This window comes from Lathyrus oleraceus, chromosome 3 (genome assembly GCF_024323335.1).
Source record: "Lathyrus oleraceus cultivar Zhongwan6 chromosome 3, CAAS_Psat_ZW6_1.0, whole genome shotgun sequence".
NCBI classification, from domain to species: domain Eukaryota; kingdom Viridiplantae; phylum Streptophyta; class Magnoliopsida; order Fabales; family Fabaceae; genus Lathyrus; species Lathyrus oleraceus.
The window spans coordinates 129,012,875-129,040,217 of NC_066581.1; the positions used below are offsets into that span (position 1 = coordinate 129,012,875).

The 27,343-nt window shown below is 37.9% G+C and overlaps 1 protein-coding gene across 2 annotated transcripts; it reads right to left on the minus strand.

The window, feature by feature from the left end:
• Positions 1-941: 941 nt before the first annotated feature.
• Positions 942-7,258, minus strand: LOC127125757 (uncharacterized). 2 transcript variants are annotated; one of them, XM_051054578.1, is made up of 10 exons: positions 7,168-7,258; positions 6,770-6,963; positions 4,338-4,545; positions 4,107-4,236; positions 3,214-3,293; positions 3,081-3,123; positions 2,308-2,364; positions 2,100-2,187; positions 1,499-1,593; positions 942-1,416 (listed from the first exon to the last, which is right to left on the minus strand). In XM_051054578.1, exons 2-10 carry the CDS (start codon positions 6,906-6,908, stop codon positions 1,321-1,323), a joined length of 936 nt encoding a protein of 311 aa, XP_050910535.1. In that variant the 5' UTR covers positions 6,909-6,963; positions 7,168-7,258; the 3' UTR covers positions 942-1,320. The 2 variants fall into 2 exon arrangements, with proteins under 2 accessions (XP_050910535.1, XP_050910534.1); XM_051054577.1 differs by having other exon boundaries at positions 6,770-7,188.
• Positions 7,259-27,343: the final 20,085 nt, after the last annotated feature.

A 27,343-nucleotide genomic window follows, 5' to 3' on the forward strand; every position in this document is an offset into this window, starting at 1 on the left:
GGCGTAGGATGCAGGAATTCGTTGGATGGATCCTGAATTCTGATCGCCCGAAGTCTAACCCAGGATAACACTCCTAACATACGAGTGATTTGGTGGATTGTTATCTTCTCCAAATCGCGGTTGTTAGGCCTTCTTACGGTTAAATATGAATTTAAATAAATACTATAAATGTAAATTTCAATATAAACAAATTTAAAAGAATTAAAATAAAATATTAAAGAACAAAAACAATAAATAATATAATTATAATGACTAAAAATACAAAAAAAAATACATAAATAAAAGATAAAAACAATAAAATTGCCGTGACAAAAGGCATATTTGAACAGAGTAAGAAAATCCAGTTAGATTCATTAATATTTGGTGTTCCCTTTCGTCTTTTTTTGTTTACTTCATTCTCTTGGCCGATCCAACGTCCTGCTGGTCATTTGGTCTTTTTTATCATGTTGGTATTAGTTACTTTAATGCAACTCTCCCAAAATTGAACAAGACACACATATGAGACTAAATATTTGGAAAATAATTGAAAACAATGACTGGTGTGAAACTCAAATAATACAGATTTAAGTTATTGAGGAGACATGCTCATTTTATCATTGATAGATAATGTTTCATTAATTCACTTTTTTGGTGAAACAGTTTTTTAATAAGCAAATGTAAATTATTAATGTGTTATGTTAATAGTCTGAATCTCTTGACATTCTTCTCAAACTTGTTCAAATGTTTCACCTCAATCATCTGAATTATGCCAGGCCTTGAATATCTCAGTAAAACATTTACATTTGATTTTTACATTTCAGAGAAATATCCAGAAAGACTCTTACTGCTTTAAAACAATAAGCACATCAAGCATTATTAAACAAAGTGTCCAGATTATTTGGCAATACAAGAGCCCGTGTAGATCAACTTATTTTGAGAAGTAAAAAACTGATCCAAACATGTGACAAATGCAACTTTTATAGGATAACTGAATACATTCCTTCATATTGTCGTTCAAATTATATGATTTTTACAGATAATAATGAAACTAGGAGACTAGATAATCCATAAAAGTATTGTTACTAGGTTTATGGCAAGACATAGAAGCAAATTTTGAATTATGAACGCAAGATTATTACAGTTAAAAAAAAGAACAAACTCGAGCGGTTAGGATGGACACTATTTGAAATATGAATATGTATGCTAGCAACACACTTGTCTCAATTGCGTGGAACCTGCGTGATTTACTAAGATCCATTTGAATTTCAACTAATGTGTATTGAGAAGAGTGTGTTGATAACACTCTTTTTGAAATATTCATTACTTCACTCGTAAGCATGTTCAAAAAGGAGAACCAACTGGAGGTGCAAGGCCGAGGTACCGCATTATCTTTAACCGACGGTCCTTCTTTTCTGTTTTTATTGGATATGACACCTCCTGGAATAGAGATTATTCATTGTCTACATGAGAAACAGGTTATTATAATGACTATGCCCTTAGTAATGAGTTAGCAACTCACATCAAAATGAAGTTTGGGTTTCCGTTCTCTTTTCCCCCTTCGTCTCTCTTGAAATTCGTTGATAGTTCTGCTTGAGCTAGGCGATGTATATTTACCTGCTCAAACCATAGATCCGTATTTAAAAAAAACGCAAATGTCTAAACAGAAAAAGTAAATTCATTTAGGAGAGTTTATGAATTATTCAGTGAGGTGTGGGTGTGTATGCTTTGGGGACAATAGTCCTAAAACGTTCTGTAATTGAGGCTAAGAAATGTCCAAAGCATGCACGGACAAATGAAATGATCCATGGATAACAGACAAGACGACCCATGTGAGACTTTTTCTGAAGGAAGTGATGTGAAAACTCACTTTGTTTGGTTAGAAGTATTTGAAACATAAAACGTGTAACTAGCAATATATCATATCACTGTCATTTGGAATGAGTTGAAACATTTTTAGATCTACAATTTATTTCAATGAAATTTAAGAGACCAATCATTCAACAGTCAACAAAGTTTTATGATGCGTGATAGTTTATGCACCCACAAGATGGACTTCCTGATCTAAACCACTTTAGTGTGCAAAACATGGTTCTGAACAAAAATAAAAATAAGGAGCATACCAGATGAACGATCATGCTGAGTAGAGTGAGCAGAAGTATCGGGACTCAAATTTTGGCAAGAACTAAGTTGTATCTTCCTTTGCAAGGCCTAGTATCATATCAAATTAGAGAAAAACAAATTTTAAACACGGAAGGAGGATGGAAAATTAGAGCGCGGAGGACAACTTAAATGCTAAAATTCATTGTAGCCAAAACATGCTCAACATACTTGCTTTAGAGCAACTTGAAAATCATTTGAAGGGTTATTGCTCCTCTCTTCAAAAGACTGCAATAAGAATCACCCATAGACATGAGATAATGACAACATATAGTTTAAGAAAACAGCCATAGAACTCTCCTTAACAATAGCTGAGTTTACTGCAATAACAGAAATGGTGGGGGAAAAGAACCTCCAAATTATGCAACAACCCATGTCTCAACAAAAAAGAAAAGGGGAATTGAAAAGAAAAGAAAAAGTGGGTTAGAATAATTTACAACTGCAGAAATCCACTGCAAAACACTATTTTAATGTTCACTAAAAATGTGTGAGGATGAGAGATTCTATCCATGATTTTAAATTGCAGTCGTAGATGTTGCGACGCTGTTGCTGCAACGCGCATTGCGGTTGTTGCAGCGTGAATACTGATTGGGAGATGCTTGAAATACACAATTGAAAAACAGTCAAAAGTAAGATTTTTCATTGCATCGAACAAACATGGCCAAAATTATCTAATGCAGTACCTTATGCAGTTGCACACGTGATTTAAAATCACACCACAATTATGGTCTGATGCAGTTGCGTAGGCTACCGCATTAGTAATATTGCGGCCGCAATTGCTGTTGCGGACCGCGATTTAAAACCATGATTCTATCTACAATTTAGACCAGTGTGGTTTTACTTAGATGTTAAACACTATCAAAATATAACTTTGAGGTAGTGACTTCTAAACACCCAAAAGTTGCACGTGTAAAAGCTTAGTGAATGACAAGGATTAAACTCACATCCTCAAAAATTGAAATATCTGTCGCTGGATCAATCCAAGCACTGTAAATGAACAAATAATTCTATTCAATACAATCAGTAGGCAGATGGGTAAAATCAAGAAACTCCTGTGTGAAATATATGCCAAAATACCTGGGATGATTTCCATAAAACTGCACTAAAACATGTCCATCAGTAACACAGTCAGATAATGCACATCTTTCTTCCATGACCTGGAAAAGTTAATTTTTAAAAATATAATAGTAGATGAAAGGGTTATAAAATTCAAACAAAGTAGTGATGCTGAATCAGCCCCACACCAAAGTCATAAGCCAGTCCATTTTATCAACTAGAGTAGGAGAAAAATCTGAAGGAGTAAGGTTTCCCTCAATGCAACATCAAAAGTAAGGCAATATGCACCAATAGTTTCTATTTCTGATACTGTAGGGTACAGAAGTAATCAACAGCACAATTTTGCAGTAAATGAATCTGGAACAAAAGTTCAATCTCTAATAAATTGAAGGATTAAAAAATTATCAGTAGGCGAAAATGGATTTTAAAAGATTAAGTGAACAGATAAATGAAGCGAAGTTCGTCACAATTGACAGCCAGGACAACAAAGATTATGCTTTTGTATACATATCACAAACTCTTAAATTAACATAATGCTACTCAGTTAAATATAATTATAAAGGAGAAGGAAAGTACCGTGCAGCCTAAACTGATATTGACCCTATTCCATTGATTACATCAAACTCATTTTACATAAAGATTCCCCGATTTGAAAGATAAGGAAATTTTACTTCCAGATGTTCGTGTATTTTTTTGGGTGAAACACTTGTGTATTTTTTAATTTGTGTATTTTCCACTAGACAAATTGGATTGTAAGTTAAGTGTATGCAAAAGATCCTCTAAGGGTGCCAGAAAGATAGGGCTGGCTCTGTAAATATGAATCCCCTTTGTCCAATTAACTTCATTTTTGCCTATGCACAAGCACATTGATATAGGCAGAAAACCACAAATATTACAAGATATCAAGTGAATACCTCAGCAGGCCACCACATTTTACAAGTTGTTCTTGCCCATATGACATTTCCAGGGGTTACAGCAGGAGAACTATTATCACTGACAGATGATTCACGAGGGGTAGATTCTGGCATCTTAATACAAGCATCCCTACAAAGAAACATAAGTTTCAGTCTACTTAGAAACATAAAAACTGAAAGGCTTCAAAATCACTTAATTGTACCAGCATGCCAGTCCAATAAAAAGCAAACCTATTGCCGCAAAGGTCAACTGAATCCAATTCTGCAACTGAAACATCAAAAGACTCGGATGAACAGACGGGTCTACCCTCTTGGTACTTGCTGCATCGAACCAGGGCCTCTTTATAAAATTGTTTAACCATCATTCTTCTCTCTAGCGAACTGCTTGCAGTGACATTGGACAATCTCACTTCGTCAGAAGATGAACCAGGCGAGGAATCTGTTTGGAAGGATTGGCCAAATGATATATCAGTCATATCTTTCAATAAACTTTGATCCAACTTTACTTGTGATGGATTGATCCTAGATTTAAATCCCAATGGAACGAGCAATTCAATTCAAATTCTATTGTTACATAGAGTAAATGTTTGAAGAAATAGACCAAACCCCCATGTTTGGCAATATCAGCAACATAATGTTAGATTGCCGCATTTATACAATTAGCTCTAATAGAATCTCATGGATCCAAATAACAACAAAACTCCATTGAATCCTTTAAAAAATTGACAATGTATATAAGAAGCATTTTAGCTTGAGAAGACACTACTTAAAAAGTTGATGCATGTTAGTTTCGACATATCTATCAAAAGCATTTTATTTTAGTGTAGCATTTTATCTGAGAGTTTAGATACAATACAGTTTAAAAATACAAAACCTAATATTCAATTCAAAGAGTGTTCATTATTTGTCCACGACACAAATTCCATTTTGCACTTTTCCTCCAACATATGTATGCAAAAAAGATGGCTGGAGCATTAAAATCAATTGGCAAAAAATAATTATATTATGAAAATGCACCAAACTATTTGGCATGCTAACAAAACCATGATTTCATTCCATTACAATGAAACTTATCAAAGAAACAAGCACGGAAATAAATTGTTGTTCCATAGCTTATCCATTGAAACACCATAAAAGTAATGTATAACTAAAAAGTTTAAATGCTTACAGAACTACCATCTAACCAAGTTTTATATTGAAATATTATATCATCATATAAGTATGATCTGTTGGCAAAAATCTGCACACGCTAAGGATTAACCCACACGCCCAAGGATCTTTGATAGAACATACATGAGGGTTATTAGTATCTTACGATTATTGTGAGTCATGTATCAATTTGAAACTAAATTGAACCCTATCAATATTGTTATCAGTCTCGCATTGGATGAGATAAGGCCTGAAAATGAGTTATACGTGAAAGATATTCCTTGCCTTACAAGCCAACATTATAGAGTTGCGTTAAAGCTCAACCCAAACTTTAAGATGATATCAGAGCCAATTCAAAATTGGGTCACCCACCACCAGTCACTTAGACCATACTCTAGATATCAAGTACTAGGCATGGTGGGGGCGTGTTAAGAATCTCACATTGGATAAGATAAGATCTTCATATGAGTTTATAAGTGAAAGACATTCCCTGCTTTTCAAGTCGGTTTTGTAGGGTAGTATAACTTCAAAACCAAATTTTAAGAGACGTGAATCTCTAGCGTGTATCTATTTGGACATGAATTTCATTTGGAATCCTATTTCACTATGATGAATTTTGATTCATTCTAATGAATCACAACTTAAACTTATAGTAACTAACCCTTTTTTGTCAACCTTGTATAACCGGCCACTTTTCTGTTATTATTTGATATATGATATGACTTGAATGATGATGGTAATTATTTTTAGGGTCATATATGATACATGAAATTATAATTTGATTTTGTCACTTTTAATTTTACTTAAAAATGATATATTTTTGTTGGCAATGTATCCTAAGTTCATAATAAGACCAGATTCACAATTTGAATCTCAATATGATAACCAAGCCTAAACACGTCGTAAAGTAAGTAATACATATACAGAGACTTAATGTGGTTTGAGACCTCTTGTCTAAGTGCTGAAATACCTCAACAAATATATCCATTATCTCAAATAAATAAGATTACAAAGATTGTACCCCCACCCCATCGTGTACCACCCTACAAACCCAATCATCCACTTGAATTACAAGGAACAATAAACACACTCCTCTGGATACAATCCACAAGTGATTACCCATACACCCAGTCCTTCTCACAAGACATCAATTCTATCACCTCTCTGTATGATAATGGGATTCCCTAAGTGCTAAGATACATACCAGAATGTACCTCTTTAATTTCCACTCACTCACACATATCAGTAAATTTCAATTGATTCCCCAACACGTTCAATTATATAAAAATCTACAATTCAAGTCATTTTCAGATGCTACAAGCTTTGCAGACAGCAGTTAACAACGAAAATCAAAAGATAAACCATAATGATCCCCAAAACCTAACCAATGAAACAATCAAATTTCGCAACCAGCAAAGTAAACAATCAAACTCAACAGAAACACACACGGTTAAGCAATTGAAACAAAAATCAAAATGCAAATCCCGTAAATTCATAAGAACGACATAGCATACCAATAGCAAAGTTGGAAAAAGAAGGAGGAGCACGATTGAAAAAAGAGAAATCAGTGCGGCGTTTAGGAGGTGAACTTCTAGGCTGTTGAGAATGTTTGGGAACACGATCAATCGGAGTCTTCATCTTTTTCTTGGCCATTGTTGTTGGGAGAAAGAGAAAAGAAACCCTAAAATGTGTTTGCAATAGAATTTGGCTGCATTGACGCAATTGAATTGTTACATGAAAGCTTATTATAATAATGGGCCACTTTGGATCCCATAATAGTAAGAGATTGTGTAGAAGTGATTATATAGATAGAATCAAAAGTGATAACTAAAATGAATACATGTATCGGAATTCTAGAACCATATTAATTCGTTCCCAATAGATTTTGGCTACTACGAACCAAAGTACAGACCTGACATGGTAACACACCACTCGAGATGTGATCCATAAGTATCAATTAAAACTTCAACCTAAAAGTTCAAGTTAATACTCTCCCGTGGTCCTTTAATATAAAAAAAATAAAATAATATATCTGATAGATATATTGGTTTTTCAAGTAATTTTATTTATAAAATAATTTATTTTTATTTTTATTTATAATATATAAATTGTCATCTTTAATATCCAATTTTAAATTTTATTTATTTTCTAGTGTAATTTCTTCTAATATTTTTGCAAAAAAAATAATATCTATTTTCAAAATTTACCATAATAAAGTAAATTTTTTTACAAACAGTTATAGGATAAAAAGGAAGTCATTCCGTACAAATAGGATTCATTATTTTAAAATTAATTATTAGCTTTTTTTGTCACACTATTCTTGGGGATTCCAAAAAAATAAAAAATAAAAAAATTATTTTTAGTCCAATTAAGTATAAATAATTTTAAAATAAATAAAAATCTATAAATTAATTTTCTAAAATAAATTTATTATTTTAATGATATTTAATTCATGTTAATGAAAATATTAACTACTAAATTTTTTTAAATTTAAATAATCATTTATATGTTTCTTTCTATATATATATATATATATATATATATATATATATATATATATATATATATATATATATATATAATTTTTATAAAAAAAATATATGATATGAAAAAATAATAATATATAAATTTAAAATTATTTATCTTTTAAGTTTGATGCTAATTAAGGTGGGGAGGAGACTCAAACAGAGGAAATTTGTTTCCCGCACCCTTCGTTAAGTGCCTTCAAGAGGATTTTATTCCCCATGCCCTTTCATACAGATAGAAATTCTTCTTCTTTGAGACCCATAACGAGGCAATGTCTGAATATATTGCAATCACTTATGTATCTTTTTTTTCAAGTGACTATGGGGTTTTTTATTGAACTTTAGTTTCAATAGGGATAACTTCATGATTTGATAAAAGATGTGTATGTTGTAGTCGAAGTTTGTTCAAACATGCAAGAGTCGCATATATGCATGATGTAGTCGAAGTCTATTCAAGCGTGTATGATTCAAATATGTGTGTGTTGTAGTCGAAGCTTATTATAGCATGCAGTTGTATAAATGTGCTTGTTGTTTAAGTTAGCTTAGTGCTTAAGTTAGCTAAGTGTTTAAGTTAGCTTGTAGTATATAAATATGTTGCTCTCTCGGGTTATTAAGAGAGGGTTAAGGTTGGTTAATATTTTCTTGTAAATAATTTTCCCTAATTATGAAAGTAAATAGTAAAATGGTTTTAACAAATTCTTGTTCTTCTCTCTCTCTCTCTCTCTCTCTCTCTCTCTCGTAAACCTAGAAAAGGTATCTTGTGTTTGTCAAAAAACTCAATCTTTCTCATAGTTTTATTAATTCCTAATGTGACATTTGTCACAACAAACTGGTGTGGTGAGCGTGGATTAAGATGTCGTCAAAGAAGTATGAGAATGAGAAATTCACCAATGTGAATGATTTTGGTTTGTGGTGATTGAAGATGAAATCCCTACCGGCTCAACAAGGTTCATTAGAAGCGTTGAAAGAATCAGAGAATATGGATGCTTCCCTAACAGAGAAGGAGAAGACGACAATGATCGAGAAAGTCCAGAGTGCCATTATATTGAGCCTTGGTGATAAGCTTCTCCGACAGGTCTCAAAGGAGAAGACAATAGCAAGTGTGTGGTGCAAACTCGAAGGGTTGTACATGACTAAATCCCTGGTAAATCGTTTGTACTTGAAGCAGACTCTGTATTCATTCAAGATGAGTGAAGATATAATCTTGACAGAGCAATTTGATACGTTTAACAAACTGACTCTTAATCTGGAGAATATTTAGGTTAGTATCAATGATGAAGATCAAACGTTGTTATTATTGTGTTCTTCACCTATGTCTCATGCTCATTTCAAAGAAAATCTCTTGTATGGAAGAAATTCTCTTACCTTTGAAGAAGTTCAATCAACACGATACTCTAAGTATTTGAACTAACAAAAGAAGCATAAGTCATCATCTGTTGGTGAAGGTTTGTCAGTTAAAGGGAAACTCTTGAAGAAAGATGACAGGTTTGAGAAGAAGAAAGGTAAATGTCAGCAGAAGTCTTATGGTAGTGATTCTCATTGTAATACCTCAAAATTTCCCCCCTCATGCATGCATCCATTTTTAGGTCATTTAACATTTCATATTGCATTTCATCATGTCAATCGGAATTAGATCCAAGAAACTTGAATATCATCCAAGACACTTTATGGGTCCTATCTGGGTGATCAGTCAACACAAGGGAATGGCTTGAGATACTTCTAACATGTTCAAATGGGGTCTATTCATCAGTCAAAATGTTAATCTTGAAGGAGCAAAAGTTTGTTCATGAACTGTCATGCCCGCTAGGCGAAGCCCACACGTTTCGAAGAAAAAAAAAACGAAAAAAAAAAAATAATAAATAAATAAAATATAACAGAAAAATCTTGGACTTGGACCTCTCTCTTTTGAGCCCACAAAGTCACAAAAATCAGGTTATAAATTCTAGACTTCCATCTCCCAAAAAACCCTGGGAAAAAGATAGTGAGAGAATAGCTAACAGAGTTCAGAGCAACCTCCAGAGACTGAAAGGAACTCATCTGCAAAGAGCCAATTCCATCTCATATAAACCCTCAGATTGCTTTACAAACCCAACCGGAAAATTCAATTTCATTTGATCTCTCCAATCAGGTTTGCCCTAATTCCATTACTCTATGCTTTCAATTTGAATGCTCTGAATGTATGAGGTATTATCATTAGGTTTTGCATGTGGGCACATGCTTTAGTATGTATGTCATGTCTTGATGTGTGGATCCTTGCCCCTGACTTTGAATTTTGATACCCTTTTGATGCATGTGTTTAACAAGAGGTTTAGGCCTCCTACACTTGGTTGCTTTTTGTGAGCTCTTTTTGTGAATTTTAGTGGCATGATTCATGTGGTTACATTTTGATTTGGGGCAACTCTTGATCGTGCCCCATCTTGTCACTCTAACCTATTTGTTGAGTATTTTTGTGAGGGCTCACATGACTCCTGAAAGGATAGCTTGCTTGGCATTCCACTTTATTTGTGGGATACCACCTGAAGGTTTATTCCGATTACCTGTGCTGACTTGCTTTCTTTGGTGGTGCCAGCTCGAGAGATCTCTGGGTTTCTTGTGTCGTTAGTTGCTATTACTTCGGATCTTTATCCGTGTGGTACTTTTACATCTTTCCCGCATTTTACCGCTTTCTTAGCTGGAAAACCTCAATAGGAGGCAATGTTTTCTTTTGTTTGTTTACTTTTGTGCCCAAAGACCTCCATGCAGAGGCAATTGACGGATAAAAGGGATTAGTAATCAATCCCCCGTTATTCAGTGTGTCGTTCTTTATGCCCGCACTACGTGTCGATGCTTCAGAACAAAAGCCCAAGATCTTTTGTCCGGTCAATCAGTGGAGAGGGTTCCACCTGTAACACCCTTCTAAAATACCCCAATAATTAAATAATTCAACAAAATATAAATCAGAGTAGATATGCAATTTAAGGGTGTCACACTTGACACTTCACACCATTCACCAAATAGTTTGTCATGCTCATTTATAAATCAAAATAAGATATTGCACAATTCGCAGCGGATAGAGATCTAATCAATCATGCAAACCATGTAACACATTACATGTAAAGTTGTTCAACAACCAAAATGAAAACAAAGTAAAACATCCCGTCCCGATGTTACATCTACCAGAGCATGACCCACTAAGGAACTACACTAGACTCCAAGCACTAGCTTCTACTCAATCACTGCTCGTTACCTGAAACATAGTTGTAAGGGTGAGTTCCTCAATCGATATAATAAGCATTATAAAATATCATGTAATGCTAAGTAATTTAACACATTTCATCACCCAAATCAGATCACGCATTCAGCAACGACAACATCAACTCAAAATCATAATCATACTCAACCCAACACAAAACACACGTATGATATTGGAACACATCCATTCATATTATACGCCATACATACATTATGCAATGAGACTCCATGCATGCGGTACCGACTATTCGTGAACACATAATTCAACCTCACCGATCAAACCCAGATACGGCTACCAAGCTCACTAGTCCCACTCATTTGAGACCTAGTGACTCACTCACTAATTCCTCACCATGGGAATTAGCTACCACCCCAAGGGCTATGCTATGCACGCTAAATCACCTAGCATGTAAACATCAACAACAATCCACAATAACTCACTCACTAATTCCTCACCATGGGAATTAGCTACCACCATAAAGGCCATAATATGCACGCCAAATCACCTAGCATGCAACCATCAACAACAATCTACAATGGACATATGCTCACACTCTAAGCCATAAACAGTCCATCCACAATTGCATACATTCACAGCATTATGCATACCATCATACATCATCAGCATATTTATCACAGAATCATATTCATATCATGCCAAATAATAAATCACAGTATTAGCACACTCTACTAATACCTATACTGCTCAAAACAACGGGAAATAATCCCTACTATATCATACACCAATATAGGCCAAACGTCAAATATGTACACAATATTTGAATAACAATTTTCCACTTTCCAAACAGTGTTAACCGGTTAACGCCCTGGGTTAACCGGTTAACGCCCTGGGTTAACCGGTTAACGCAACACAGAACACGCTTCCTGGCACATTTTAACAGTGTTAACCGGTTAACGCCCTGGGTTAACCGGTTAACGCAAGACAGACAGCAATTTCTCATAATTCATAACAGTGTTAACCGGTTAACACCCTGGGTTAACCGGTTAACGCAAGACAGAAAGCTGTTCCTGCGCTAACACGAACAGAATGCAGAATCCCCCGCATTTTTCGCCGTCGGAGGACTTCCGGACCTCCGATTTCAATTCCGTAAAAAGCTACACGTCCAGAAATTTACGATTCACCCACATATAGATTCAATTACAGTTTTAACATAACTTATTCATCATCATTTACAGCATTCCTCATCCCAATTAGGGTCAATTCAATGGCTTATTACTACCCATTACATGTTAACCCATAATACCCATTAAACGACGATAAACCCCCCTTACCTGAGTAAATCCGGCAATCCTTCTTTGACCTTCAACAAATCGTGAATTCTCCTCTTGAGCCCTAACCTCTTCTTCTCCCTTTCTCAGTTCTTCTCTTTCTCTCAATGTTACGTGTTCTCTGTTTTCACGTGAAAACACTTTTTACCAAATGGGACCTTTATATATTTCCAACTTTATTATTCCAATAATAATAATTCCAATAATAATCCAATTATTTAATTAAATTAATAAATATACTATTAACTTAAATTAAATAATTATCATATTTTTATCGGGGTGTTACAACTCTCCCCCACTAAAAGAGTTTTCGTCCTCGAAAACATACCTCAAGCGAATAACTCTGGATAAGACTCCTTCATCTGACTCTCAAGTTCCCAAGTCACATTGCCACCTGCTGGTCCTCCCCAAGCTACCTTTACCAAAGCAATCTCTTTACCCCGCAACTGCTTCAACTCTCGATCCTCGATCCTCATAGGTGATGTTTCAACAGTCAGGTTATCTCTCACCTGTACATCATCTACTTGGACCACATGCGACGGATCAGGAATGTACCTCCTCAACTGAGACACATGAAAAACCTCATGCAAATTCGCAAGTGACGGCGGTAAAGCGATACGATAGGCTACCTCCCCTATCCTCACCAAAATCTGATAAGGACCAATAAATCGAGGTGTCAACTTCTTCGACTTCAAAGCTCGACCAACCCCAGTTATCGGAGTAACACGAAGAAACACATGATCTCCCTCTTGAAACTCAAGTGACTTCCTCCTCTTGTCGTGATAACTCTTCTGACGACTCTGAGCAATCCTCATCTTCTCCTGAATCATCTTAATCTTTTCCGTAGTTTGTTGAACAATCTCCGGTCCAACCACAGCACCCTCACCGGACTCATACCAACATAAAGGTGTCCGACATCTCCTACCATACAAAGCTTCAAACGGTGCCATACCAATGCTCGAATGAAAACTATTGTTGTAGGTAAACTCAATCAAAGGTAAATAACAATCCCAAGCACCTCCCTTTTCCAAAACACAAGCTCTTAAAAGATCCTCCAGTGACTGAATCGTCCTCTCAGTCTGACCATCAGTCTGCGGATGATATGCAGAACTCAATCTCAGCTTAGTTCCCAAAGCCCTCTGCAAACCTTCCCAGAACTTCGATGTAAATCTAGGATCTCTGTCCGAAACAATACTCGACGGAATACCATGCAAACCTACAATTTTCTCAATATATAACTCAGCTAATCTCTCTAACGGATAATCCATTCTGATCGGAATGAAATGAGCCGATTTTGTCAATCTGTCAACAATCACCCAAATAGCTTCAAAATTCTTAATTGTCCTCGGTAAACCAGAAATAAAATCCATACTGATACTATCCCACTTCCACTCTGGAATAGCCAACGGTTGCATTAGCCCAGACGGCTTCTGATGCTCAATCTTTGACTTCTGACAAGTCAAACAAGAATAAACAAAACTCGCAATTTCTCTTTTCATTCCCGGCCACCAAAATAACTTTTTCAAATCCTGATACATCTTCATAGCCCCAGGATGAATACTCAGGCCACTACGATGTCCTTCCGCAAGAATACTCTTCTTAAGTTCGGTAACATCCGGAATACACACCCGATTACCAAATTTCAAACACCATTCTCATCAACTCTGAATTCACCACCTTGACCTTGATTCACTAGAGTCAACTTATCAACCAAAAGCACATCGGATTTCTGACCCTCTCTAATCTCATCCAGAATACCACTCGTTAACTTCAACATTCCCAATTTAACACTATTGTGAGTACTCTCACACACCAAACTCAAGTCTCTAAACTGCTCAATTAAATCCAATTCCTTAACCATTAACATAGACATATGCAATGATTTCCGACTCAATGCATCAGCCACTACGTTTGCTTTACCCGGATGGTAATTCAAACCAAAGTCATAATCCTTCAGAAACTCTAACCATCTCCTCTGTCTCATATTCAGCTCTTTCTGATCAAACAAATACTTTAAACTCTTATGGTCACTGAAAACCTCAAATCTTGACCCGTACAAGTAATGCCTCCATAACTTCAGAACAAATACCACAGCTGCCAACTCTAAATCGTGTGTCGGATAGTTCCTCTCATGAACCTTCAGTTGTCTCGAAGCATAAGCTACAACCTGCTTATTCTGCATCAAAACACCACCCAAACCCAACAATGAAGCATCACAGTAAACCTCAAATGGTTCCGATGGACTTGGTAATATCAGAATAGGAGCAGTAGTCAACCTTCTCTTTAACTCTTGGAAACCTTCTTCACATTTTGAGTCCCAAACAAATGCTTGCCCCTTTCTAGTCAACATCGTCAACGGTAACGCCAACTTAGAAAATCCCTCAATGAATTTCCTATAATAACCTGCAAGTCCAAGAAAACTCCTTATCTCAGAAACTGACTTCGGAGCTTCCCACTTAGATACCGCTTCTATCTTAGAAGGATCAACATCAATACCACCTCTTGAAATCACATGACCAAGAAAGCTAACCTCTTCTAACCAAAATTCACACTTGGACAGTTTAGCAAATAACTTCTTTTCTCGTAGAACTCCTAAAACCACTCTCAAATGTTCAACATGCTCTTCTTCAGATTTCGAATACACTAAAATATCGTCAATAAACACCACAACAAACTTGTCTAGGTACGGATGGAAAATCCTATTCATATACTCCATAAATACCCCAGGCGCATTAGTCACACCAAAAGGCATTACAGAATACTCATAATGTCCATACCTTGTTCTGAAAGCAGTCTTCTGAATATCCTCAGTTTTCACACGTATCTGATGATACCCCGATCTCAAATCTATTTTGCTGAACACACTCGCACCAACCAACTGATCCATCAAATCATCAATCCTCGGCAAAGGATATGATTCTTGATCGTCACTTTATTCAGTTGCCTGTTGTAGCACCTCAAATTTGCACCTATCATTGTACATACATTTTCATATTAGGTCATAGCATATCATGGTCCATTGCATAGCATTGCATTGCCTCTTTTGCCTCAAGTGCAAGCCAATCAAGAAATTAGGTCAAACTGATCAGGAGATCAGTCAGTCAAGCAAGCAAGTGCAATTCTCAAGGAGCCAAGGCCCTAGGTTTGTCCAACAAGTTCACATGACTTGGAGGTCCATTTGAAGTGTTCAAGTCAAGGGTTGAAGGCTCAGAGGTCATCAGTTCATACACAGACAGTCAAAAACCCTAGACAGTCAACAGTCAGTCAAAGTAGTGGATGGTGGCCATTCTTGTGGAATTTGGGCACCATGATCAATAATCAAGAGTCCATACAACTTGGGATATCATTTGAAGTCAAGGTCTCAAGGAATTAGGGTTTGGAAGTCATCAAGTCAATGCACAGTCAGCCAGAAACCCTAAAAGTCAACTGTTGGTCAACTGTGGTTGATTTTATGGTTTTGATGATTGGAATTGGTTTGTGAGAGCTCATTCATGTCCAAATAGGCCTCATATATCATGTCAAACACCATCATGGAAGAATTTGAAGCCAGATCAAAAATTTCCAAAAATGGAAACTGGACCTGTAACTGAAACCTGCCATAAATGGAAAGTCTTGATCCTCAAACTTACATCATGATACAAGCTTCAAATGAATTTTTTCCCAACATGAAAGTTGAAGATCTTGTTCTCCCATTTCCAAAAAGTCCAAGAACTCTCAATTCCCATGTGTGGTTGGCAAGTTATGATCGAATCGATTTCAGAAAATCTTGAACTTCAAAGGGCCATATCTCTCAAACCGTTTGGCCAATTTTGGTGGGGTTTTTTCCTACAAGTCACATTTGATCCCCTCTTTCCAAAAATATAAATTTCATGTGCCAAAACTTCACCAATCAAAATGGCATTTTTTGACTTTTCTCATTTAAATGCAAGTTTGACCAATGTTTGACTTTTTGATATAAACATTTTTCTAACATTTGGCCAATTGGAACAGCTCAGAAATATCATTTAAAACATGTTTGCCAAGTCAAATTATGCAGTACATGAAGCCATTACTTAGTTGCTTGGAATTTGAAAAGAGTACACTTTCACCATGCTACTCCATGCTATCCACCATGCCTTGTACTTCTCTAAAACAGAACTTTAGAAGCACATTTGCTGTCATTATGAATACATTTTAGCAGCCTAAACCAACAGAAGAGCCATCCCTAGCTGCTTGAAATGTGGAGGGCAAGTACATGTTTTCATGAAATCCATCTCACAAATCCAAAAACCATGCTTGGCACTCAGAAAAACAGTAGGGATTACCATCCTTTTTCTGTCATAAGCAGCCACATTTTGACAGCAAAAAGACAGAACTTGATTCATTTTCTAAAAGATCATCTTACTTGCATTTTACAAAAGCTGTCAAAAGGATTTCCAAAAGGAAAAAGACCTTGCCTTGGACTGCACCACAACCTAGCAGAGTATATCTCATTATTTTTCTGTCATGGACAAACACATTGGCTAGGAGCAGACCAACCAAAAAAAAAGAAAGCCTAACTCACCTTGCTGTTTGCATTTTCAAGATTTTCTGGTCCAAAACACAAAAGCACCAAAACCCTGCCTTGCCAAAAGCAACATGAAGGAGCAGATTATGTTCATTTCCTGTCATGTGAAACACTACTAGGAGCAAAACCAATAGAGCTTCATTGATAAAAAAATCATTTTTGGCCATTTTTCTAAAAACCTGTCAAACTCCAAACCACAAGGAAACTGCCAACAGCAGATTTTGATACCTCCTTTTTCTGTCATTTTGAACACAAAAATTGCAGTCACAAGCCATGGCATTGCACACAAAACCACCCTCATTCATCTTCTAAAAACTGCATCTTGGCCATCTTCCAAAGGGCTGTCAAAACTTCAAAGTGACAAATGCATTGCCCTGCCACAAACAACATAAAATAGAACTCTTGAACATTTCCTGTCATGAGGAACCAATGACAGCAACATAACCAACAAACACAAACCAATATAACAGAACTGGACACTCTCTCAAGCTTCATGTGTATGCATTTCTTTTTCTGTCCAAAACATCAAAGTCACCAAGCCTAGCCTTGCATTGTGTTTTGACCATCCATTCATCATTGCCAAACCTTGCTAACAGCCAACATACACGGCAGAACCAACCTGCTTCAATCATTCTCCAAAAACTCTCAAAGAACACAAATCCTGGCCATTGTTTTTCACCACCATTTTCATCAAAATGAAACCAGTTTGGCAGCCACAACACAGCATAAAAACCTTGTTCTAAAAACTGCATTTTGGCCATTTTCCAATTTGCTGTCAAACACAAAAGACCAAGCCTAGCCCTTGTTCTCCCACCACAAAACACACAACAGAAAACCTTTTGGCTCTTGGATGCTCAAAAAATCACATCTTGCATGTTCCAATTCTTCTGTCCAAACACCCAATGAACTAAGCCTGGCTTGACCATATTTCCTCACCTTTTTCTGTCAAAACCAAACACTAATTGTAGCCACAATAAAACACATTGCAGCAGAAAATCACTGATCTTAAAAAGCCTCATTCACCTTGCTTTGACATTTCAAAAAGAAGCTGTCCAAAATTCCAAAGTTGCAAGACATTGCCAAACCCAAAGCAACTTTCCAACAGCAGAGGTATGGGATCTTTCTGTCAAGAAAACCCTGCTAGCACCATCTAACACAGCAACAAGCATTGGTTCTCTCACTCTCTAAAAATCCCTCTCACTTGCATTTACAAAATCATTCCAAACTTCCAAAAAGAACTTAAACCTGGCACTGCTATTTCACTATCCATTTCATCGTGGGAAACCACTAGTTGCAGCCATCAAACAAGAACCTCATTCATTTTCTAAAACATCATCTCATTTGCAACTCTGTCCAAAACATCAGAGTTACCAAGCCTTGCCCTATCACTAACAACATCAAACAACACTTTTGAACATCATTCACTGTCCAAAGAAACCAGCAAGTAGCAGCCATACACAGTGGAAATCACTCATTTCTCTCAAACTTCACTTTTGCATTTTTCAACTTCCTGTCCAAAACCTCCAAAGGACCAAACCTTGCCTGGCTTAAAACAATATCCAAGCAACATTGTGGACCAGTTGCAACCATATTTCTCCACCCGTAGAAGCTCCTTGCAGCACTGTTTTTGCAGAGCACACATCCATAATAGTCCAAACTTTAGGCCATTTCAAGGGTTTCTCAAGCCAAGCCAACTTCACACTCATCATTTGGAAGCTTAAAGTGTACCTGTTTGGAGTCAAAGTCACCAAATACCAACTGAATCTCTGCTGTCCATCAAATTTGGTAAATTTTCGAGTTCTATCATTCTTCCAATTGATACATGCTTTGGATAGGTCCTTTTATGCTGAGCATCATGATGTTTTTATTTTTGAAAATGGCTGTGTGTTCATGAAGTTATGTTGAAAACAAGTTTGATGTTGATTTATGTTTGTGCTCGATTCATGATACATACAAGGTTTTAATGAAAATGGTTGATGGATTCTTGTTTGCCATGATTAGATGAACATTTGTGTGCATCCAATTGAGATTTCTGGGCAAGTTTGTGAAATTCGATTTGGGGAAGGGATGAGACATTGCTGCTACAGTAAAACCCTAGCCTTCAAAATATTTTCCCAGAAATTTCCTCCATTTTCACGTGCATGGCCTGGTTTGTTTCCAACAGCCAATCAAAACATTTCCTTTAATGCCCAAAACGACTGTGTTTGGTTAAGTGAATCATGGAATTACAAAAATGCCATTCTTGCTTCATTTATTCCATTTTAATTTCACATTTTATAACCAATCTTGCAAAAATCATAACTTGCTCATTTTTGATCCAAATTCAATGGGATTTTTTGTGTTGTGTTCATCATGACCTCTAGTATTTTATCATTATTTTTCCAGAATTTTTGGATGAGTGGTTTTTAAATGTTGCTAGGGTTTGTGACATGTGACCAAATTTTGTACACTTTGCCAAATCAATTGTGAAATGATGAGAATGTATCCAATGGCTCCCAAATTTTTTGTGCTTAAACTAGACACACTCATGGTGATTTTGGTGTAAAGTTTGTGAATTTATCATTTGTGGTTTGTGAGATATGATTTTTTGAATTAGGGTGTGACAATTTGTGTCACACCATTGATGTCCAACTTCATGATTTTCATTACCATGCTTCTTGACCTCCAATTGATCTGATTTTTTGCATGAACCTACTCTTGTATGTCTAGTTTACATGTGAATTTTATTGGAATTATTTGTGGCATTTCCTAATTGTTTGAGATTTTCTCCCCTGTTGACCAAAATGTTGACCTTGTGTGACACATGTTCCCATTTCATTTGTGAAATTCTCATACTTTATTAGATGGACCTGAAATTTTACATGAGATAACTAGACATCATCATCTTTGCCATGGTTTTGATCCCATTCATTTATCATACACCATCTCTGACTTATGATTTTTCTAAGTTGATGCATGTTTGGTTGACTTCTTTGAGCATGTTCAAAATTGCCTTGCCTTTCTGATTTTCATTGACTGCCTTCTACTTGTCCAAATGAGATGAAATTTGACATGCTTACCATGCTATGGGTTGTGGTTGATCATGATTTATTTGGTGATTTTTGGAAATGTTTAGATTGCTTTTGAGTTAAGTCTTGCTGTTGACTTCTATGAGCTTCTGTTTGCCATGTCTTGACCTAAATGGTTCATGAAATGATGATGATGATTGGTATGGATGTGAACTCAATTGGTTTTGTTTCTTGAATGTTTGAACATGATTTTGGATGCTTGCCCTTTGCTGTTTTGACTTTTTCATTCTCTTTTGACCCTAGGCTTGTCCTAGTGGTCCTGTTACTCACTTTTGAGCTCGTGTTTTCAGGTTGACCAACAAATGACCAATGAGACCAATTCTTTTTGATTGAGCTTGCTCAAATATCATTGTCTAACTTGTTTGTTTTGTAGGTGGCTTGGTTCACATGCCTAGAGCCTTGTGCCTTGCACATTCAATTGCTTGTGTTGACTGGTTGATATTTGTTTCATCTTGATTTAACTTTGACTTGTATACTAACTGTGCTTGACTGTTTCAGGTACTTTAGTTGCTTAGTTCCTTGTGAACTTTTTGCTTTGCTTTGCTTGTATAAGCAATTTGCATTGAGGTATGTCTCTTTTACTTCATGTAGTCTGGAAGACCTGGCCTGTTACTTGGCCAGGCAACTGTCCGAAGTCCTCCTTAAGAGGCAATGTTTGTGGATGTTTAACTTTGTCCTTGCATAGAGTCAAAGTCCTCCTAAGTGAAGAGGCAATTGGTGGAAGGTAGGGATATGCAATCTATCCCCCACTATTCAGTGTGTCATCTGCTTTGCTCACACCACTGTGTTGATGCATTGCAGATACAAACCCAAGATCTTGTACAATTGTACAGTTGAGTCAGTTTTAAATGTGTAGAAGGGTTCCCACTTTCTGAACCCACACATTCTTGTCAAATGCTCTCCCAGGTCAGGGATAGAAGCAATGAGGCACACCCCTCATCTCCTTTCATCTGCTTCACCTTAGCCCCTCAATGGCAAGGTTAAGAGCACATTCACCCCATTCCAGAGGTTTGTTTGTTGAGGTTGATATGACCCCTTGACTAAAACCTAGCCTTGTTTGAGCCACTTGCTTGTATATAGTGTGTGCTATCTGTGCTTGTAGGATTTTTTGACTTGCTTCCTGTGCAAGTTAGGATTGTTTGACTTGCTTCCTGTGCAAGTTAGGATTGTTTGACTTGCTTCCTGTGCAAGTTAGGATTGTTTGACTTGCTTCCTGTGCAAGTTAGGATTAGTTTAGACTTGCTTCCCGTGCAAGTTAGGTTTTGCTTGGCTTGCTTCCTGTGCAAGTTAAGTGTGTGTGTGGCTTGCTCCCTGTGCAAGCCATGCTTAGGATAGGTTGGCCCTTGTGCCATTTAGCTAGAAACCTTAACTTAGGGATGATTTTGCATGATAACATCTAGGCTCGAGTCGTAGTCTCCCTAGTTGTGTCTCCCTCTGTTATCTGGTTAGGCTAGTCCTTTATCCCTCCGTAGGGGAACTACATCGCCCTGATCTTCATACCAGATGAAGTATGTAGGCAGGAGATTGAGCTGATCTCTCCGGGCGCCCTTTTCTTTTTTTTTTTGTGTGTGTTGTCTGACCTTTGCTAGGCTCGAGTCCGTGACTCCTTAGCATTTGCTGTCTGTCTTGTTGGTGTGTGTTTGACAGTTATAGGCTCGAGTCCCCGACTCCCTATTAACTTGTTGTGTTGTTGTGTGCTTGGAAGCTGATGTAAGTCCATCGAGTGGCATTTGGGTTCCAGTGTGCGTGTGTTTGGTTCGGATGCTGATGTAAGTCCAGCAATTGGCACTCAGGCTCCATGTTTGCCTTTGTGTGTGTTTTGTTTCGGATGCTGATGTAAGTCCAGTGATTGGCATTCAGGCTCCACGTTTGCCTTTGTCTGTGTTTGTTTGTGTGCGTGTCAGCCGAGCTACGAATGCTCTGATTCTTCTCTCGTCCGAGAAGATACGTATGCATAGGACGCGATATCCTAGCGAGCATGTGTCGTCTCCCCAGTCCGAACTACTTCGACTCTGATGTCTATGCCTGATAGACTAAGTAGGCCCAGGATGCAGTATCCTGCCGAGTCAGTTTCAGTCAGTTTCTTTTGTCTCTTTCAGCCAGTTTGTGAATGTTTGAGCAGTGTTTTTAGCAACCAATATTCCTTCCTTTTGTGCGTGGATCCCGTAGAGTACTACGGATGCGTAGGGGTGCTAATACCTTCCCTTCGCATAACCGACTCCCGAACCCATCCTCTTTGGTCGCGAGACCATGTTCTTTCCAGGTTTACTCTGAGCGTTTCCTTTCCCTCTTTTGGGATAAATAACGCACGGTGGCGGCTCTGTTGTTCTTATTTTCCCGCCGGTTTTTCGCGTGATGCGACACCTGTAGTCCACACACAACCTCATAGTACCTTCTTTCTTCTTAACCAATAACACTGGTGCACCCCACGGTGACACACTCGGACGAATAAATTTCTTATCCAACAGATCTTCCAACTGACTTTTCAATTCAGTTAACTCAACAGCAGACATACGGTACGGAGCCATCGATATCGGCCTAGTACCAGGTACCAAATCAATCGAGAACTTAACTTCACGCTCTGGCGGTAATTCATTCACTTCTTCAGGAAACACATCAGGAAAATCACACACCACGGCTAGATCGCAAATCACCAGTTTATCTTTAGCCTCCAAAGTCGCTAACAGCATAAACAACTCTGCCCCATCTGCTACTGCCTCATTCACCTGCCTTGCTGATAGAAACAAACTCTTTCCTTCCTCAATCTCAGGAAAGATCACAGTCTTATCAAAACAGTTGATATAAACTCGGTTAAACACCAACCAGTTCATACCCAGGATAACATCAATCTGCACTAGTGGAAGACACACGAGGTCCATTTCAAAGTCTCTACCAAAAATACTCAAAGGGCAATTTAAACAAACTGAAGTAGTAGTCACTGAACCCTTCGCAGGAGTATCAATCACCATACCCCCATGCATCTCAGATATCTCTAATTTAAGTTTCACAGCACAATCCAAAGATATAAAGGAATGAGTCGCACCTGTGTCAATAATAGCTACAAGAGGAAAGCCATTAATATAACACGTACCTCGGATCAAACGATCATCTGCAGAAGTCTCAGAACCCGATAAAGCAAAGACCTTGCCTCCCGACTGGTTCTCTTTCTTCGGCTTAGGACACTGCGGGCTGATATGACCCACCTCTCCACAGTTGAAACAAGTCACAGTCTTCAACCGGCACTCTGCAGCCAAGTGACCATCTTTGCCACACTTAAAACACTTCTTCTCAGTACTGGTACACTCATGGATACGATGTCCAGCCTGACCACATCTGTAACACTTAGCAGGGGCACTGGAGTCTCCCCCACTAGGTCTCCTCATCCCACTCTGTCTCTGGAAACCTTTGCCAGCTGCATACGGTTTCCCACGATCATTCTGATTCTTGCCTTTCCTATCAACCCTCTGCTGATAGCTCTCCGTTCTGGCCTTGGTATCCTGCTCAAAAATCCTGCAACAGTCAACCAAGTCAGAAAACACTCTGATCTGCTGATACCCAATAGCCTGCTTTATCTCGGGACGTAACCCGTTCTCAAACTTCACACATTTTGAAAATTCCCCAGTAGCCTCATCATAGGGAGTGTAATACTTCGACAGCTCTGTGAACTTAGCAGCATACTCAGTAACAGACCGGTTGCCCTGCTTCAATTCTAAGAACTCTATCTCTTTCTTTCCTCTGACATCCTCTGGAAAGTACTTCCTCAGGAATCTCTCTCTGAACACCGCCCAAGAGATCTCAGCACTCCCAGCAGCTTCCAACTCAGTGCGGGTAGCAACCCACCAATCATCTGCTTCCTCTGACAGCATATGCGTACCGAACCTGACCTTCTGGTTATCGGCACACTCAGTCACTCGGAAGATCCTCTCGATCTCCTTCAACCACTTCTGAGCACCATCTAGATCGTATGCTCCCTTGAACATTGGAGGATTGTTCTTCTGGAACTCACTCAGTTGACGAGCAGCTCCCAATCCCACAACATTCGGATTCCCTCCAAGTACTCCAGCTAGCATACCCAGAGCCTCAGCAATCGCAACATCGTCTCTACCTCTGCCAGCCATCTCTATTCTGAAAACCCAACAAGCTAAAACAATAAGTACTGATAGGGTTACACAACACGTATCACGTACAGGGAAACAAAATAATTACGACTCGACTCGACCGACTATGCTCTGATACCACTAATGTAACACCCTTCTAAAATACCCCAATAATTAAATAATTCAACAAAATATAAATCAGAGTAGATATGCAATTTAAGGGTGTCACACTTGACACTTCACACCATTCACCAAATAGTTTGTCATGCTCATTTATAAATCAAAATAAGATATTGCACAATTCGCAGCGGATAGAGATCTAATCAATCATGCAAACCATGTAACACATTACATGTAAAGTTGTTCAACAACCAAAATGAAAACAAAGTAAAACATCCCGTCCCGATGTTACATCTACCAGAGCATGACCCACTAAGGAACTACACTAGACTCCAAGCACTAGCTTCTACTCAATCACTGCTCGTTACCTGAAACATAGTTGTAAGGGTGAGTTCCTCAATCGATATAATAAGCATTATAAAATATCATGTAATGCTAAGTAATTTAACACATTTCATCACCCAAATCAGATCACGCATTCAGCAACGGCAACATCAACTCAAAATCATAATCATACTCAACCCAACACAAAACACACGTATGATATTGGAACACATCCATTCATATTATACGCCATACATACATTATGCAATGAGACTCCATGCATGCGGTACCGACTATTCGTGAACACATAGTTCAACCTCACCGATCAAACCCAGATACGGCTACCAAGCTCACTAGTCCCACTCATTTGAGACCTAGTGACTCACTCACTAATTCCTCACCATGGGAATTAGCTACCACCCCAAGGGCTATGCTATGCACGCTAAATCACCTAGCATGTAAACATCAACAACAATCCACAATAACTCACTCACTAATTCCTCACCATGGGAATTAGCTACCACCATAAAGGCCATAATATGCACGCCAAATCACCTAGCATGCAACCATCAACAACAATCTACAATGGACATATGCTCACACTCTAAGCCATAAACAGTCCATCCACAATTGCATACATTCACAGCATTATGCATACCATCATACATCATCAGCATATTTATCACAGAATCATATTCATATCATGCCAAATAATAAATCACAGTATTAGCACACTCTACTAATACCTATATTGCTCAAAACAACGGGAAATAATCCCTACTATATCATACACCAATATAGGCCAAACGTCAAATATGTACACAATATTTGAATAACAATTTTCCACTTTCCAAACAGTGTTAACCGGTTAACGCAACACAGAACACGCTTCCTGGCACATTTTAACAGTGTTAACCGGTTAACGCCCTGGGTTAACCGGTTAACGCAAGACAGACAGCAATTTCTCATAATTCATAACAGTGTTAACCGGTTAACACCCTGGGTTAACCGGTTAACGCAAGACAGAAAGCTGTTCCTGCGCTAACACGAACAGAATGCAGAATCCCCCGCATTTTTCGCCGTCGGAGGACTTCCGGACCTCCGATTTCAATTCCGTAAAAAGCTACACGTCCAGAAATTTACGATTCACCCACATATAGATTCAATTACAGTTTTAACATAACTTATTCATCATCATTTACAGCATTCCTCATCCCAATTAGGGTCAATTCAATGGCTTATTACTACCCATTACATGTTAACCCATAATACCCATTAAACGACGATAAACCCCCCTTACCTGAGTAAATCCGTCAATCCTTCTTTGACCTTCAACAAATCGTGAATTCTCCTCTTGAGCCCTAGCCTCTTCTTCTCCCTTTCTCAGTTCTTCTCTTTCTCTCAATGTTACGTGTTCTCTGTTTTCACGTGAAAACCCTTTTTACCAAATGGGACCTTTATATATTTCCAACTTTATTATTCCAATAATAATAATCCCAATAATAATCCAATTATTTAATTAAATTAATAAATATACTATTAACTTAAATTAAATAATTATCATATTTTTATCGGGGTGTTACACCACCTTTCTGAATCCCCACTTTTTGTCATGAGCTCACCCTGTCCAGGGTTAAGAGTTATGAGGTCTTATCCTCATTACCCTTTTGATCTGCTCACCCTGACGTTCAATGTCAGTGGTTAAGAGTCCATTTGATTACCTATTCCATGGCTTGTTTGTCGAGGTTGATATGACCCCTCTTGACTAAAGCCCTACCCATGTATGTTTAAGCCCCCTTGTTGGCATTTTACTTTATGCATGTTTGTTTTGTATGGTGTGATCGTCTCCCCATAGAATTGCTAGGCTTCGTATGGTCTCTCGTTTGCATGTCAATTAAGGTAGCACTGTTCCTTCGTCTATGACTTCCTTTTTTGCATGAGCATTCCTAAAATACAAACAAACTCATTGATTTTTCTTCTCCTAAGAACATGTTAACTCCTTCTACTACAGGCGAGTAAGTCTCCAAAGGTCGAGCATCCGGTAGATTGCGTAGTAACGTCGTTCACCCAAAAACACAACCCTTAACCCGTAGTTAGCCGAACTACGGCTTGCTCTGATTCTCATTCCAGATGAGATACGTAGGCATAAGACGCGATGTCTTAGCGAGCACACTCCTCTTTAACCCCTAGGTAGCCGAGCTACGAAGACTCTGATTCTCATATTCAGATGAGATACGTATGCAGTGGATGCGACATCCGTGCGAGTCATTTTCTTTTGACCCCCCTTTTAGTAAATAGTATATTAGATAAACCTACACCCTTTAGACAAGAACAACAAAAGTGGATCCCGTAGAGTACTATGGATGCGTAGGGGTGCTAATACCTTCCCTTCGCATAACCGGCTCCCGAACCCAAGATTTGGTTGCGAGACCTTGTCTTTTCCTTTCCTTTTTTCAGGTTTACTTCGAGCGTTTCCTTTTCCCCCTTTGGGATAAATAACGCACGGTGGCGACTCTTCTGTCATTTCTTTTTTTCACCGGTTGTTTTTTCGCATTCTTTTTTCAGGTTGCGACAGCTGGCGACTCTGCTGGGGACTTCTTTTCCCTAGTGGGCCTTTCCTAGCGTTTGTTTGTTTATTGTCTATTGTATGTTATTTGCTTATTGGTTTGCATGGTTATCTGCTTGCATTGCATCCTATGTGCGCTTTACTGTTTCATGCATACTGTGCCGGCTGTGCATCTGTTTCACTGTTGGGTGGGAGTCACAAGAGGTAAAAGGCCCAATACACAGGCTATGAGTGAACTTTAGGACACCTAGGAATAAAGTGATTCATGGGAAGCGGGTGGTATGGCGCCACTTAGCGGAACATGGTATCGTGAGCAGTTCA

Excerpts from the sequence above, each read along its gene's own strand:
- LOC127125757 (XM_051054578.1), bottom strand. The coding sequence starts at position 6,908 with ATGGCCAAGAAAAAGATGAAGACTCCGATTGATCGTGTTCCCAAACAT. Across the intron at positions 4,546-6,769 it reads TTTTTCCAACTTTGCTATTG|ATTCCTCGCCTGGTTCATCT; the intron begins GTATGCTATGTC and ends CCTTCCAAACAG. Across the intron at positions 3,124-3,213 it reads TTTTATGGAAATCATCCCAG|TGCTTGGATTGATCCAGCGA; the intron begins GTATTTTGGCAT and ends GTTCATTTACAG.